Below are 15,642 nucleotides of genomic sequence, written 5' to 3' on the forward strand. Positions count from 1 at the left end.
AGCAGCGCGCGAGAATCCCGACAAGTGGAAGCAACAAAAGGATGCAGCCAGAGCGCGAGTAGAGGCAGGGAGCTCGCACCACTTGGAGAGCGGTGGATGGGCATCATTTGAGGCCGATTTTGTAAGTGTTTTCGCATTGCTCTTTATGTTCGATAGTTTAGGGTTTATGAGTTTTTTAATTCTAACATAATGAAATCTTTGTATGTTTTGACAGTGGTCGATGACAGGACGTGATCCCACACCGTACGAGCGCGAGTACGCAGGCAAGAAGGGCTTAAACGCCCTGATGGACATTCTCAGTTCTCGCGGCGGCATGGTTAGTATTAGGGTTTACTCTTTTCTATTTTTTGTATTGTTTTATAAATGTCGTTATATGTTTATACTTACTGAAACTTGTCTTATTGTCTTTTTTTGCAGAATCCGACAGATACGCCGCTTGGATGTGATGAGACGTCTGACTAGACGACGTCAGTTTAGCCGTAGCTAGATAGCATTAGTTTAGGGTTTCTCATAGCTTATGTATCATGAGACGGATTTTATACGTCTTTTTGAACCATGTATATTATTACATTTGTCACCGCAGTTCATTTTGCCAATCAATTCTTTATGCCTATGATGTTGTACAATTGTCATTATTACATTTGCCAATCAATTCATTTTGCCTATGATGTGTACAATTGTCAATTTTGCAAACAATGCATCTTGTGGGTGACTATTTTGGGTCTATTATCTACCCTTGCACTTTTTTAAAAAAGTGAATCAAGTACAATATGGTTGATGGGTGGCAGGGCATTCAATTTTCTGTCACCAAAAAAATTTTCTCTCGTGCGTCGCTATAACCGTTGCTATTTATGGTTCTGTAGCGTCGCTATAGACTTCTGTGTAAACGTCGCTATAACCGTCGCTATGAGCGTCTCTATATAGCGATGCCTATAGCGACGCATATAGCGACTCTTATAGCGACGCATATAGCGACGCTTATAGCGACGCTCTCGTAGCGACGCTATTAGTGACGGTTTTAGCGACGCCGGGGGTTATAAAAACCCAGTGTATTTCCGTCGCTAACAGCGTCACAAGAGCACACAACCTCTTGTAGTGTGGCAATTGATCTCGTTAATGCTGTTATAGGATATCTGACAAAGGGAATTCACTAAGGCCCTTTCACCAATTGGATACCCATTATGATCTCAACGAGAATGAAAGGCTATTGGCCAATAGAGTGGTTGAAAGTATTTAACCACTCTGAGTAATGTTTTGGCACATATCTGTGAGGCAGAATTTGACTGGAAAGTATGGCAATAGTCCATAAATAGAAATTTTTATTTACCACAAACAAAGAGAATATACATCAAGCTTAGTACAAAGAAAATTGGTTTTTGTCGCTTATGAAATAGTGGAGACTACTAGGGTCTGAGACAAAGTGGGCAATACTTACAGGGACATCGAGGATTTTCCATGGCCTAGCACAATGAAGTTCTTCATCTGGATGATGCTATGGGGGGCACTCCAATAGGGATCAAAGCAAAAGTCATAGATATAGGCACAAACCTATGCGCATGATACAAAGCAACAATTGAAGACTCCCTCCATCTATTCAAGGATTGCCCAATCACTTTAGGCCTTGCGGGGAAAATTTGCAAATAGGTGCAAAAGAAGTGGAAGATCTGCTCTTACAAGAACGGTCTGATTATAGGAGGAAAGGTTTGCAATAACCAAGCCACTTTGTTTTGCACACAGATTATTCGATTTTGCTATCTCAAACAAGCTTGGAAATCAAGAAACCTTCGAGTGTAAACCCTACAACAACTAATTTGAAGAGATCTTGGAAGGGTTCTCTCTGTCGAAAAACACAAAGACTTCAATGAATGGAAAGCATTCACTTTTAAATATTAGAACAATTTCTAAGTATGTCGCTATAATCTTTTTTGACCTGCTTCATAAAAGAGAATCTGGCAAGATGCTCTTGCAACTCTAAGGAGAAAAAAAGGGCACGTGCAGAGAGAGAGAGAGAGAGAGAGAGAGAGGGCACAAAGCGAGATGGAATTCTGTGTTGAGCGGGATGAGACAGGCACTGATGCTTGCAACAACAGTACACAAAGACGGGGTAGGGATTGCGTGCTTCTCTGAAAGGGGTCTGCGGATGCAGGAGGACCTGTGTCCCTCGCGGTGGCTTGCAACGTGGGCCCCGTCTGTAGCGGGTAGTCTGAGCGTAGATGGTAAGTGAAGCATTGCTTTGATCAAAGGGCATGGCACACAAATGGTGAAGGTGCAGGGACTAGACTAGGGGGATGGGGGTTTGCGTGATGGCCACAGGAGGCAGTGTCGCACGGACTATGGTCAAGGGTAGGCAGGTGTGCAGGGCGCAGAGTGCAGAGCAGAGGGCCGTCTTGCTGGACATTGGGGTCATGCAGGTGATGGATGGACGAGAGAGATGGAGACGCTCGTAATCTCTGTGTCTCAGGGAGAAACCAGGTTGAACAAACTCTACAATAATAATGGCTAAGCAAAAGACATATCTCGATAGCCTTTTGTACCATTCTGCAAGTGTGAGGCTTAATGTACATTCTTTTCTACAATAATAAAACTTTACCACTTTATTATGGCACTAAGTGACACCTATATTTAATGCAAGGAGGGGTAATGGGATCAACGGTCGGGGCTAAGGGGCGGGATCTCAAGACGCACTAAACCTGGCCAACGGGAAAGACGAGCCACGTCGCCAAAAAAGCAAGGTGTATTAAACATGGTTAGCGAGAAAAACAAGGCACGACGAGATTTGAACCCGAAATGTGGCCATCCGAATTTAGGGTCACATAGACTAACCACCTCACTCGCGCATGCATTGTGTACCCACAGCCGCTTTTACAACATTATATTATAAGTTAAATGCATTACCCAAGCTCTCCAAGTTTAGTACGTGTTTAGGTTTAGTTTTTGATTTGATTTTTTGCGACTATAATTTCTCGGCTTTCGCGTGTGAGCTTCTCCTAGTGATCCCATTGTCTCCCCCTCTTAAATATGGGTGTTACTTAGTGGTGAGGGGTACTAATGGAAGGGTTGTGAAGAGGAGAGTTCAAAAGGGGAGCGAGGAAGTGCTAGGTAAAGGAAAACCCCCAATTTGAAAACCTTTAAGCCACTCACGGGCGCAATTTTCCTGTGTTGCTGCATTTTGGAAGTAGAAGGGTGCAATATGTAGGTATCATCAAGCTCGACCTGCAACAAAAGTCTTGACGCAAATAACCCCATTATGTTCTGGGGGGTCGCCCGTCTAAGCGATGGACCTGACCCCATTAACCCCATTACTGGCCCTGTCCCCCTAGGTACTAAGCGTTGAATTCCCCACTTTGATTGTGGAGTCTTCCCCAAAAGACCAAAATTTTACTTATTCAAGGGGAGGAAATGTGATGATGGTATTCGTAAGGAGACACACTTAGGCCCGAGCACATCTCTCACATAGGCTAACATGGGCTTGTTTAACAAGACTTGGTCTAGATTTTGCCACCTAAGGGGATTGTGAAGAGCGGGCAAGCCATTCTAAGACATTTGTGGAATTCTTCTAGGGGTTACCCCTTTGTGTCCGTCGTGTGTGCCACATCCCCCATATGTAGGGGTTTCTTGATCTCCATAGCTCAACATACACAAGAAGATTTAGAAATTTTCTCATGTAGGAAAACGGAGTCTTTCTCAGTGTTTTTCATACAATGCACAACATCATGAGCTTCTACTCAAGAGGCGCCGCATACCTAGCTAGGTACGATTGGGGGCAGGGGACCGTTGGCCCCACCGGGCGCTTCTGCTCAAGAGGCGCCGCATACCTAGCTAGGTATGTGACGCCTCTTGAGCAGAAGCTCATGATGTTGAGGTAAGTAACAATGTGGGAAATATTGTGAGAATTTGTCTAAAACTTCTTGTGAATTATGCCTATGCAACAAGCTGCCTTGTATTATCCCATGCCCTTTAGAGATTTCCTTTTAGAAGAAGAGAGGAATCCTACACTTGAAACTTACATGCCACAAGGTTGTGCAATATCACTGTAGAGACAAATTCATCAATATGGTGTGCGCGTGCTGCGGATCGTATATTAACAAACAAAAGGGTGCAATACAAATGACACAATTTTTTGCACTATCTGCAATTAGTGAGGAAGGGTAAGGGTGCTCTTGTAGATCAAGAGGTGACAACCATGTTGAATAAGTATGGAGGCAATGACATGAGAATGTCATATGCAGAGCTGTCTCTAGCAACTAGAAGAGAAGATACGATGTCGAGGTTGATGGCGGTTGGTTGATGGCAAAAGGATGTGTACCGCAAGTGGTTCAAAAGAGGATCAATGTGCCCCACCAAAAGCACCTAAATGATTAACTAGCCAGGGAGCTTGTAGCCAATTTTTATGGTAGAATCTTTCTGAGTGAAAATGGTGGAGCTGAGGGGGCCATGGCTGGAGAAAACGCCTGCAACGAGCTCGAGGCATTCCCGCACTTGCCAGCCAATGAGTGGCCGACGATGCACGTGTGTGTCACATGATGAATCCACCCGCGCCCAAACACCACCAGCAAGATGATGAGGAGAATTAGTAGACAGCACCCAAATTTGCAGCAGCTTGCTGGGAGACACATGGTGATGGAGATGCAAAGATAGACCTGCAAATTGCACACATGAATCATCAAATCACTTACTCATAATAAGACCCCACAATCTCTCTCTCTCTCTCTCTCTCACACACACACACACACACATTCTCTCTTTCTAACGCATTCCATCAAAATAGACATTACCACGTTGTGGATGGAAGAACGTATGCAGGCGCTCTTTCTGATTAAGGACGTAATAATAGTGTTGGGCGCACACACACCTTTATAAAAGAGAGAACGTCAAGTCGATCAGTCGCTACCAACTCCACCAATTCACGACTAAGTAAAATCTTCAAGCATAGGCTACACATGCTATCCATCGCTCTCCTACCAGCTTCTCTCATACACGCAGAGAGAGAGAGAGAGAGAGAGAGAGAGAGAGAGAGAGAGAGAGACCCACTTGGACAATGCTTGTTATGCTGTTCCTTTGAGAAGTGGATGACCCCTTACTGCGATAACTCTTTATTGCTGCATCGCGCGCGTACTCTGTGTGTGTGTGTGTGTGTGTGTGTGTGTGTGTGAGAGAGAGAGAGAGAGAGAGAGAGAGAGAGAGAGCACTCAGCAGCTAATGAAGTACGTGATGCTGTAGAGCCTAGACGGTAATCACTTCTCTCAATCTTCAACGGAACAAAGCCAGTCCACTTCTCAATTTTGTGTTTTACGTGGGAAAACGCGGTCAATTACTCCATCAAAACGGTCAGGTCTGGCCTTGGCAATTTGTAATATTCTCATTGCTACCATTTTTGGGACCTAATTTCAGACGCCTTCTCTATAGGAACATGGGGGTAATTTATAAGGTAAGGGCACCTCGGAAGCATAACGGACATGCTTATATGGAGGAATTTGATTGGTCGTGAGTGCCCCCCCCAAGAGGCATCCGTCGCAACGAAAGCACATACATATATTGCTCTACTAGTATGGCCAGCCGCCTTCGGCGGCCTCTCTCTCTCTCCCCCCTCTCTCTCCCTCTTTATAGCGTGTAAAGGGGCTTGTTTTTGTTTTCGACTTCAGTCTTCAACCTTCAGGTCGTAGATTGCGACATGTGCAAAGGGCTCCCCCTTTCGCCATATTATGTTAGTAGATTGCAACGGTTCATTTTATGCTCAATGAAATTCAAACTAACCATGTCATTAGCAATAGGGCATGAGAAAACGTGTTATCAAAGAGGGTGAAATCTATAAGATTTGTTCATTGGCCTAATGATAAACGTGAGGGGTTGTAAATGCGTCGGTTATTGGTTCTCAACCCCTACAACATATGAGTGTGGGCGTGTGGGTGGCAATCCCATAAAACTAGCCAATATGAAGCTAAAACAAAAATATGTTTAAGGGTTGGGTGTGAAACTAACCTAATTCATAAATCATACATTAGTAAATATAGATTCGTCCATACAAACCATTCTCATGTAGACACAAAGCTATAGCATATGTTAGCCTATTGAATGTTTTACAATTTGGCTTTACTTGAGAGGCGTTAGGTGAACGGCTCTCAACATCACGATGCCTTCTTGCCTCCCCTAGACATGTCCCTCTCCCTTATCCCTTACAAGTGATGTCTCTTCTTTTAAACCAGCAAAGATTCTTGTAACCAATCAATACTTAGATCAACAAAACTTCAAAGTAGCCAAGAACAAAACTTTAAAGTATCCATCTAGTAAGAATGGTTAGTCAAACAACTCTCTATTTTCACCTTGTACATAGATAGCGGCAAGCCATATACCTGGGAGCAAGGAGGGGAGACATATGGTGCAAAATCCCCCCTCCGGCCAATTATCTAATGGGATTCTTTAGTGTTCCTATTCACTTGTTGTGACCTCGTACAAAGACACTAAGTGCTTTAAAGGGTGACTACAGTCTACAGAGAGAACTTTCTTGTTTTCAACTTCTCTATAGGTTTCTCTATTGGGTGATGAGTAGCAAGGTTCGAGATCCTTCAATAATCATCCTCTTTCTCTCTCTAGCATAATGAATGGGGCATCCACACGCTCTTTCTCCCTCTCTTTCCTTGTGAAGGTATGTGTATTTAGGGCTTTTGGACGAGCTTGGTTTCTCCCTTCGTGCCATTGATAATGAAAATGTTCATGGCTTATAATGGGAAGATCAAAGTTTTGATACCTAGAATGTGAAGCAGGGATTTCATTAACGTAATTATGATCGGGTGATTACGTAGATAACTCTAGTATTTACACAAAAAAATCACGTGATCACATTAATTGTTAACGTGACTTTGATTTTGACCTGTAAAAACCTATAGAGCCAGTTAGCCCTCTGGGATTTTTCATTTTCCTGCGGGGCCCGCTAGGCCTTTTCATTTCCACGACGGGCCCGTCGGGTATATGTAGTAGCCTGGCGGGCCCGTTGGAAAAATAAAAAAGCCCGGCGGGAGTAATTATATATAGTAAATAGTGTGCTAACCCCGTTCTTTTAGCTAGGCAAATCCTTGGGAAGTGTATCCGAGTGTTGGGTATAGTCATCTTCTTGTGAATTGACCTAAGGTTACAGAGTCACGGGTCCTTTTTTTGGGCCGAATGTGATTCTTAATTCGGTAACCACTTCTAAAATATTCTAATTTGTTTACTGACATAAAGGTACGAAACCAACACAATTGAAAACATGGAGAATCATGCTCATTGCGAAGAAGCCATTGGTCCAAATGAGTGCTGTAATTGGTTTTAGAAGATGAGCATATGTAAATGATGAGTCGATAGTCAAGGGTCGGATGTCCTCTACTAGTATACCGCGCATATAAAGATCCTTGAAGTCTTGCATTTGAGTTGATTTACAATATAAGAGCTATAATCCTTGATTGGATTAAAATAGCTTTTATATATTGAATTGGTTGCATGGATGGGCTACAATCCTTCACTGGGTACAAGTAGTCCTCAATTGACTGATTATATTGAAGATTTATTTGCGTTAGTTCATGCATTGGTTTATACAGAGAGTGCATTATCTATTACGATAGATTATTAGTGCATGAAATGACCAATCATACATTTTATTGTTTTCGTTTGTTTTTTCGTAGCAAATGAAATTAGATGTGTCTTATTGTTTGCAAATCAAAGTGGACATATAAATAATCATTGTAATAATAATTGCATAGAGGGATTCATAGCATTGTTATAGTTATTATGCCATGCATAGACTACATTGCAATGTGTATGGTTGCTCACAATATAGGTGATCAATATGTGGATTGACTAGCGTGCATTGAAAATCTCATATTGTGCATCATGGTTACTTTCATATTCAATGGTTTTTAAATTATAATATATATTGAAAATAAGAAAAATGTTTCAAAAAATGAACATCTTGTTCTTTTTTCTTCAGTTTTAATTTAAAAGCAATGGAACAAAATGTGGACACAAGTGGTACGAAGAAGCCAAAGAACAAAAAAGCTCCTGGCAAAGAGTGGGATTATGCTCACAACATATGCGGCCGATATATGGAGCGCTAAAAACAGTTGTAAGAAATGTGAACATTCTCAGGCACCTACAGTTGCAAAGCGTTTGAGAGAAGGGCTCGCCAAAAAGGATGGCAAGAGACAACAGATATAGCTACGTGCCTTCGAGTCAAGAGTTCCCAGAGCCAAATAATAACTCCGCAGATCCTGTAGTGACGCTAACTAACCTTGGAGGACAACTTGCGCAAGGAGAGGAAATTCCATGCAGTGTTCCTTTTAAACATCACAATGAAGGTAGACTTTGTCAAATGCGTCAAAAATCATTACATCAAAGCTTTCGAGTGTAGTCTCTAGAAGAAGCATAAACAACACTCTCCAAAGCAATATTCTTTATTGTAAGTGCTTTGGTCATGGTAGAAAACAATCATTGGAAGGTTGCTTGGAAGAAAATCGGTGAGTTTGGTCCAGGATTTTCAGCTCCTTCTTATCACACGATAAGAAATGTTTTCTTGGACAAATGTTACATCGAAGTCAAAGAGCGTGTTGGCAAAATAATACTTGGAAATATTTCGCTTTCAGGATGTACGATTGTGAGTGATTGGCTGGTCAAATGTTCAGAGAAGACTGCTGATCAATGTAATGTTAGTTTGTCCAAGGGGAGAAACGTTTATAAAGGCGATAGTTCTGGTGCAATTAAAAGTGGGAAATACATTTTTGAGGTCTTGATTAATGTAATTAAAGAAATTGATGCTGAACATATCGTTCAAGTAGTCATGGACAACGCAAAGAATTGTAAAAACGCCAGTAAATTAATAAAGAAGTGCTTTGCACACATTTTTGCCAATGGTTGTAATACGCACAGCTTGAACTTGGTGCTGAAAGATTAGTACACTAACGAAGAAACCACATGGTTTGCCAAAATAATTGATACAGCACGTCAGGTTGTGAAATTTATCTTGAAACGACAAAGAGTGCTCGATTTGTATAGGATGCACATGTCAGTGATGCTGAGACTCGGTTCTGCACACACTTTTATACCTTGGAATCACTTCTCTGTAATAAATGTATTGTGATTGACACATTCAATTGCGCGGCCTTTGATGAATGGCAACTTGAGCAGAAAGAAAAAGTGAAAGATAAAATTACATATCTATGTGGCAATGTAAACAAGGTTGCTTGGTGGAGGAGTGTAATGGATGCATACCATGTAATGATGCCTTTATGTTTGCGATCCGCAATCTTGATCAAAGGGCGTCAAACTTGGGCAAAGTGTGGATGACATGGTGGTCAGTCCAATAGGTCTTGAAAATCCTAAAGAGCTGAAAGAGTCTGTAGTAGAGAAGGAGTGGCGATTGCTATTCTCTGGCAAACAACGAAAATTTTTGGCTAAGTATTTTCATGCAAGGTGGAAGAGCGCTCACAGTCCACTCCATAGCGTGGCTTACATGCTCGATCTAGAGTATTGGAATTTAGATCTGACGTCCAATACAGAGGTGGTAGGCGATTTCTATCACGTGGTCAACACGTTCTACTCCAACATTCAGGACCGAATTGATTGCATCAAAGAAATGAGTGCATTTAGATTAAAAGAAGGTCCTTTTGCGAATGATTTTATACAGGTAATGGCAAAAGAGCAACCTGCATGGAAGTGGTGGATGATGAATGGTGGAGAGCATTACTCTATCTTACGTCCCCTTGCAATGAAAGTACTCGCACAATATGCAGCAAATTCAAGTTCAGAGAGAAACTAGAGTATGTACAACTATGTTTCACAGCACTATTCGCAACAGACTATTAGCAGACAGAGCAGAAAAATTAGTGTATATGTATTGCAACGAAAAGATATTGAATCACATCGAAAGTGCTGACTATGAGGAGGAAATGCCAACCTGGTTGTATATTTGTCAAAACAAAGACGAGAAGAGTTCAATGTTGGTGTATCTCAATGCATTGTAGATGAAATAGAAGAGAATTTGATAATAGATGTGGAGGTTGAATTACAAGGAGAACCACAACACTTAAACTTAGAACCAGATAACAACTCAACTGATTCAATATAGCTTGAGAGTAGAATGAGTAAATGTCAAAAACCATTGTAAAAGACCTTGTATTCAAATGTGTTTTGAGTAATTACAATGATTCATATTTGCGATAGTACATAGGTTATCGATCTCAATTATGTTGCCCTAAAGCAACATCTTGCTCATCAAACAGATTTCTAATTGTGCTAGGGGTATCTGGACGTGCTTGCTTGAATTTATATTTTTTTACCATGCCAAACATAATATATATTCCTTGTGGAATATCTTGTGAACAGATTGTGCATCGACTACTGTTTTGCATCAAACGAATAAGACAAACTAAATGATAATAATGACCACATGTCAATGTATAGTATCCACTCCATCCATCAAAATTCTTGTAGAAAATTGGACATTGGAAAGATGAGGATGCATCTAAAGTAGATGAGGGCACCAACTCCAGATGCAAGACAAGGTGGCTGATGTGTGTCCCTTGTACAGGTGGTTGGATTCACTCACTGTGTCAGATTTTAAACGTCCCGACTTAAGCGGTGAATGCTTTTCTCCATCCGGACTTGTGAGGGTTGCGGTGTTTAGGTGGATATAGAAAACTGTGTTATTTCTGCATCTTTCTCTGCCAACTGTGTCGTGTAAATATCCTTCTCTCTTTTTAACTGTAGGTCGGCGCCTTCCACTATCAATGCCAGCTCATCTCGGGTGAAAGTGACACAACTCTCCCTTAAATCATGAGTGGCAATAGTTGTCTCCTTTGACGAGAAGTCTATTGGTCGCTTATGCACAAAGTGAACATATAACATTTTTGCGAAATATAGCGCACAATCTGCATTGTGCAGAGGATGGCTATAAACCTCCAGATAAATCCTCTCAGCGTTATCTTTGATCGCATCATGGTTGCACTTCGAAACCTTCCACCTTCCTTTCTTGATCTCTACGTCCTCACATGGCCATATTGTCTTGATCATGTCCTTTGTCACTTCTTTATTGATCTCTTTTCATTGCATATGGTTTGGATTTGCCCATTTTGAGAGTTGGCGAGCAGTACGCGCCGCTTGTTGTGCCGACATGCCGTGTGCCAGAGACTTCATGCGCTGAAATGCATTAACATTCGCTTGTTGTTGATCATCAGGTAGTGATTGGGTGTCAATATCTTGTTCTTGATCGTCCATTTTCTCTTAGAGCTGTAGTCAACAGATAGACAAATATTTAATATCATTGGCAAATATATATTGTCACTCATTGCCCTTCTTTGAGCAAAACAGCTCCAAGACAATTACCACAAGCATCACATTGCACCTCAAATGGCTTTGAGAGATCCGACAGTGTAAGCACAGGTTGAGAGATAAGCTTTTCAAAAGCATTGTTCTCCTTGGCAGACCATGTATACCTAACGTTTTTCTTTGTTAGTTCATGTTTGTGAGAACTTTTCTATGAAGCGTCTATTGTATACACACATCCCTATGCAGCTTCTTAGTTCATGAAGATTCCTTGGTTTAGGCCATCCTTTTATTACCTCTAACTTTGATGGATCCATTTGGATTCCATCTTGAGAGATAATGTGACCTAAATACTAAATCCCTTACAAGAAAAATTAACTTTTCTTTGGATTAACATAGAGTTTATTCTCTCTTAAAACTTGAAATATTACTTGGAGGTGTTGCTTGTGTTCGTCTAATGAATTAGAGTAGATGATGATATCATCAACAAAGAACACTCCAGTAAATGTTCGATGAGGCCTGAATAGCTTCTCCATCAAGCGGTTGAATGTGGCTGGTGCATTGGTCAAGCCAAAAGGCATGACAATGTATTTGTAAAGACCAAACGTAGTACAAAATGCGGTCTTTACAATGTCTTGATCAACTATCCTTATTTGATGATAGCCACTTTTTAGGTCAATCCTACTGAAGTAGGTGAACCCTTGTAGCTTATCAAATAGTTCTTCTACCCGTGGAACGGGAAACCTATTTTTGATAGTGATCCTATTTAGTGCTCTATAGTCGACACACATACGATATGTGCCGTCTTTCGTTTGCACTAATAACACTGGTGACCAAAATGGAGATGAGCTAGGCCTAGCCATGTTCTTCTCAACTAACTCATGCACTTGCCACATAATCTCCTCTTGTTGAGCTTGAGAAACTCTATAAGGAGGTTTATTAGGCGGTGAACTTCCTAGAAGAAGTTCAATTGCATGGTCATCATTGCCTCGTTTAGGAGGTAGTTCACAAGGGATGTCATCAATAAAGACATCTTGAAACCCCTTGAGAAAATTGGATAACTCTAATTCCTTGTGGTTGTTTATATTTTCTTTTGCTAAGCATTAGGTTCATTTTGAGAATCTTTAACAAAAATCATGTACACGTAAATAGAGCTCTTTGTTGACTTATTGAAAGCTTGAGTATATACAATGGGTATGGTGTTACCCATTTCCTTAACATCTATGTATATATCTTTTTCCCTAAACCTAAAGTAGATTCTCCTTTCAGGGAATTTAACATTGGCATCCCATGAGATCAAACCATGGTGCCCCTAGGATTACATCCTCGTGCTTGAGAGGAGATATAAAGAAGTCCTCTTTGTTCACATAGCTTTGGACATGGAGGCACAATTTCTCGAGTAAGGGAGTGATTGAAGCTTCTTGCCCCTTGAAAGCACCATCTGCCGGGTATGACATCTCCCATCTTGTAAGCTTGTATGCCTAGCTTGGTGGCCAACTCTATGGATATGAAATTGTGAGGGCTACTGAATGCTCATTGGACCCCTTGGGAGACTGTCCAATAGTCTTTTAGAGAGCTTAATTATTATTGGTTCTTTTATTAAGTGTTTTTTGAACTATTTAAACTAGATTTACTCTAGCCTAATTCTCATTGGTCCACCTCCATGGCCATCCAATAGGATTTGAGTACACCTTGTGGGCATCTGGGCTAGGGAGCTGATATGTGTCCCTCACCCTTGTGTAAAGGAGGCTTCTGAGTGTGTGTGTGTGTGTGTGTGTGTGTTTCTCTCTCATCCCCTACTTGCAAGGCTCACCCCTCCTTTGTAGGATTCATGAAGACTTTTGTACACACACACACACACACACACACACACACACACACACACACACACACACACACACGAAGCATCCAATTTTCCTAAGCTTATCCATTGGACAGAACCTTTGATTTTTGGAACCTTAGCATTTTGGAAGTGTTAATGGGTTGAACCTTAAGGTCTTTAAAGCCCATTGTTTCACCTTGCTCTTTTGCAGATGGACCCTCCTTTGGATCCAGCCCCTCCCCTCTCACACCTGTAGCTCTCTTTTGAAGCTCTACCTACATCCACCATCTCCATATCTCTCTCTATTACTCCCATATTACAATTTTATTCTAACCTTTCAAGAATGCATAAAAAATAAGTAACCTAATCATACTTAATCTTTGCAAAATGGGGGTTTTTTAATCAACAAAACCCTCATTATCTTTGTGGTGATTTCGAATTTGACTATGGCGGTGGCGTGAAAAGAAGAAGAAGGAGAACGGTGATCACTTTTGACAATCTACACAAGGGTGAGTCAAAAAGTTCTCAAGGATTCACCATCTCAAGGGTACATCCATCTCATTCACCCCTATTTTCTCATCCTTCAAGTCATTCTACCCATTGTAACTATATTACTAACATTTACTAGTGATTACTAACATTACCTGCTAACCCTTTCCTATAAATTACATTCACTCTATTCTACCTTGGAGTAGGAAACCTCACAAAAAAATCATTCACCTCTCTAGAATCTTCTCTATTTCACCTCAATAATTCTCTCCTCTTGAGCCCACATCCATGTGACTCAAGAGACAAGAGAGCCTCACTCTCATAAGAACATATAAAAAAATTCATAAACATGGTTTTCTATGTACATGTTGATCAGGAGTTAATCCTAATAAGGGATCTCCTCACCTATAAATAGAGCCCTTTTTCGTTTGTAAATGGCATGATCTCTACACTATTTCTCACACTACTTTGAGTGTACCATTCACTCTATCTTAGTTATAGGGAGAGAGAGTAAGCTGTCTATACACCAATACTTGTGGTGTATAAGCTTTTTTGAGCTAGTTGTAGCATTGCAAGGGAGTGAGTGATTCATAACTTCCAATCAAAGCTGTACCTACTCTTGTACATCAATTGAATCAATAAGTTGGGTGCTACTGTGGTTCAAAACTCTCTCGAGTCTCTCCAATTCACGCTTGACAACTTCATCTTGTTTGGTTTAAGGTGCTGCGTTTTCATTTTGAGATTCTTTTGTAGTATTTGTTTGTATGTGACTAAAGAGCTCTTGTGTTTGTTTTTGTTGCTTGGGAAAACATTATAAGAGGGTGGTATGGTGAGAGGGCTCCCATAACCCTAAGATAATGTGTGAATCTTAATTCTTGCACAAATCTCTCTCACTCTCTCTCTCTCTCTCTCTCTCTCTCTCTCTCTAGGTGTTTGGTGTGTGTTTTTGTAGCATTGATATTAGATTTAGTGTACCTTTCCTTCTCGCTTGTATTTCTCAAGTATTCTCCTATTCGGCGTCCTAGTTCGCTCTCTAACTAAGTGGTGTCTCTTCACGTGTTGTTTGTTGTGGGTTTGTTGTGGTTTCTCTTGTTTGCGGTTGCCCAACCTCAATTGAGTAGAACGGGAGCCTTGCGGGGTATTTAGAGGTCACCTTTTTTGTTTCCTACCCCGGACTACCTCAATTTTGGTGTCCCCCACTGAGGAGGGCGTGTGTATGTTGTTGTGAATACTTAGCTTTTACATTAATCAAGTAGCTTGCATGAATCACAAGACTTTGTAGGATTCTTTCATTCCCATTGCAAGGTAAAATATACACATAATTGTTAATACTAAGTTGCAATTTCAACATGTAATTATAGGATTTTAGGTCCTCTTAGGTTGGGCGAGATAAAGCTTCGATAAATCCTTTTATTTTGCCTCTCATTAGGTATGATATTAGCTTAGATGTCTATATTTTTGTGTTATTTTAAGCATTAGGACATGCATAGGCCATGGATAATGGCCCAAGAATAGAGGTTTTCTCTTTTCATTTTACTCCACACATTAGAATAAACATTGCAATTAGTAGAAAAATCCATTTTCAACAACGTATAATGTTCATGTTTGGTGCCCAAAGAGTAGGAGAAATTCTCGCATCACCAAACCCTATCATACTTCCTCTTATTGATTATCATAGATCATTTGATGTGCATATTTTTGTTGTAGAATAGATTGCAGTTTAGAAAACATGATTGTGTAAGTCTTTTTAAGAAAGAAAAACAAAAACGTATTGTCACTTTGATATTGATTCAATGGAGGCCCAAAGCAAAATGTCAGGATGTCCTCTCTTTTTTGAAGAGCCTGGCAAGGCTGCCGAGTTATTTCTAGCTAATTTCAAAATGGCGTGTCGCATCAAGAGAGTGATAGGAGATATTGAATGCTTAGAAATGTTTATAGTAGTCCTTAGAAAAGATGCTAGACTCCCTATCTCAGGATGTTAAAAAAAACTATAAGGAAGTTGATGATCATTTCAAGAGATATTTCTTTGACCCCCAAAACAC

The 15,642-nt window shown here is 40.8% G+C and overlaps 1 protein-coding gene across 2 annotated transcripts; it reads right to left on the reverse strand.

The window, feature by feature from the left end:
* Positions 1 to 4,044: 4,044 nt before the first annotated feature.
* LOC147456549 (uncharacterized) lies at positions 4,045 to 5,163 on the reverse strand. Of its 2 annotated transcripts, XM_086515501.1 has the most exons (3): positions 4,892 to 4,966; positions 4,776 to 4,812; positions 4,045 to 4,640 (listed from the first exon to the last, which is right to left on the reverse strand). In XM_086515501.1, exons 1-3 carry the CDS (start codon positions 4,949 to 4,951, stop codon positions 4,363 to 4,365), a joined length of 375 nt encoding a protein of 124 aa, XP_086371627.1. In that variant the 5' UTR covers positions 4,952 to 4,966; the 3' UTR covers positions 4,045 to 4,362. The 2 variants fall into 2 exon arrangements, 1 of the variants encoding a protein (XP_086371627.1); XR_015188520.1 differs by lacking the exons at positions 4,776 to 4,812; positions 4,892 to 4,966 and adding an exon at positions 5,032 to 5,163 and having other exon boundaries at positions 4,504 to 4,640.
* Between the last annotated feature and the right edge of the window lie 10,479 nt (positions 5,164 to 15,642).

The sequence above is a fragment of the Adiantum capillus-veneris genome, chromosome 6, assembly GCF_014529385.1.
Source record: "Adiantum capillus-veneris isolate H3 chromosome 6, ASM1452938v2, whole genome shotgun sequence".
Taxonomy (NCBI): Eukaryota; Viridiplantae; Streptophyta; class Polypodiopsida; order Polypodiales; family Pteridaceae; genus Adiantum; species Adiantum capillus-veneris.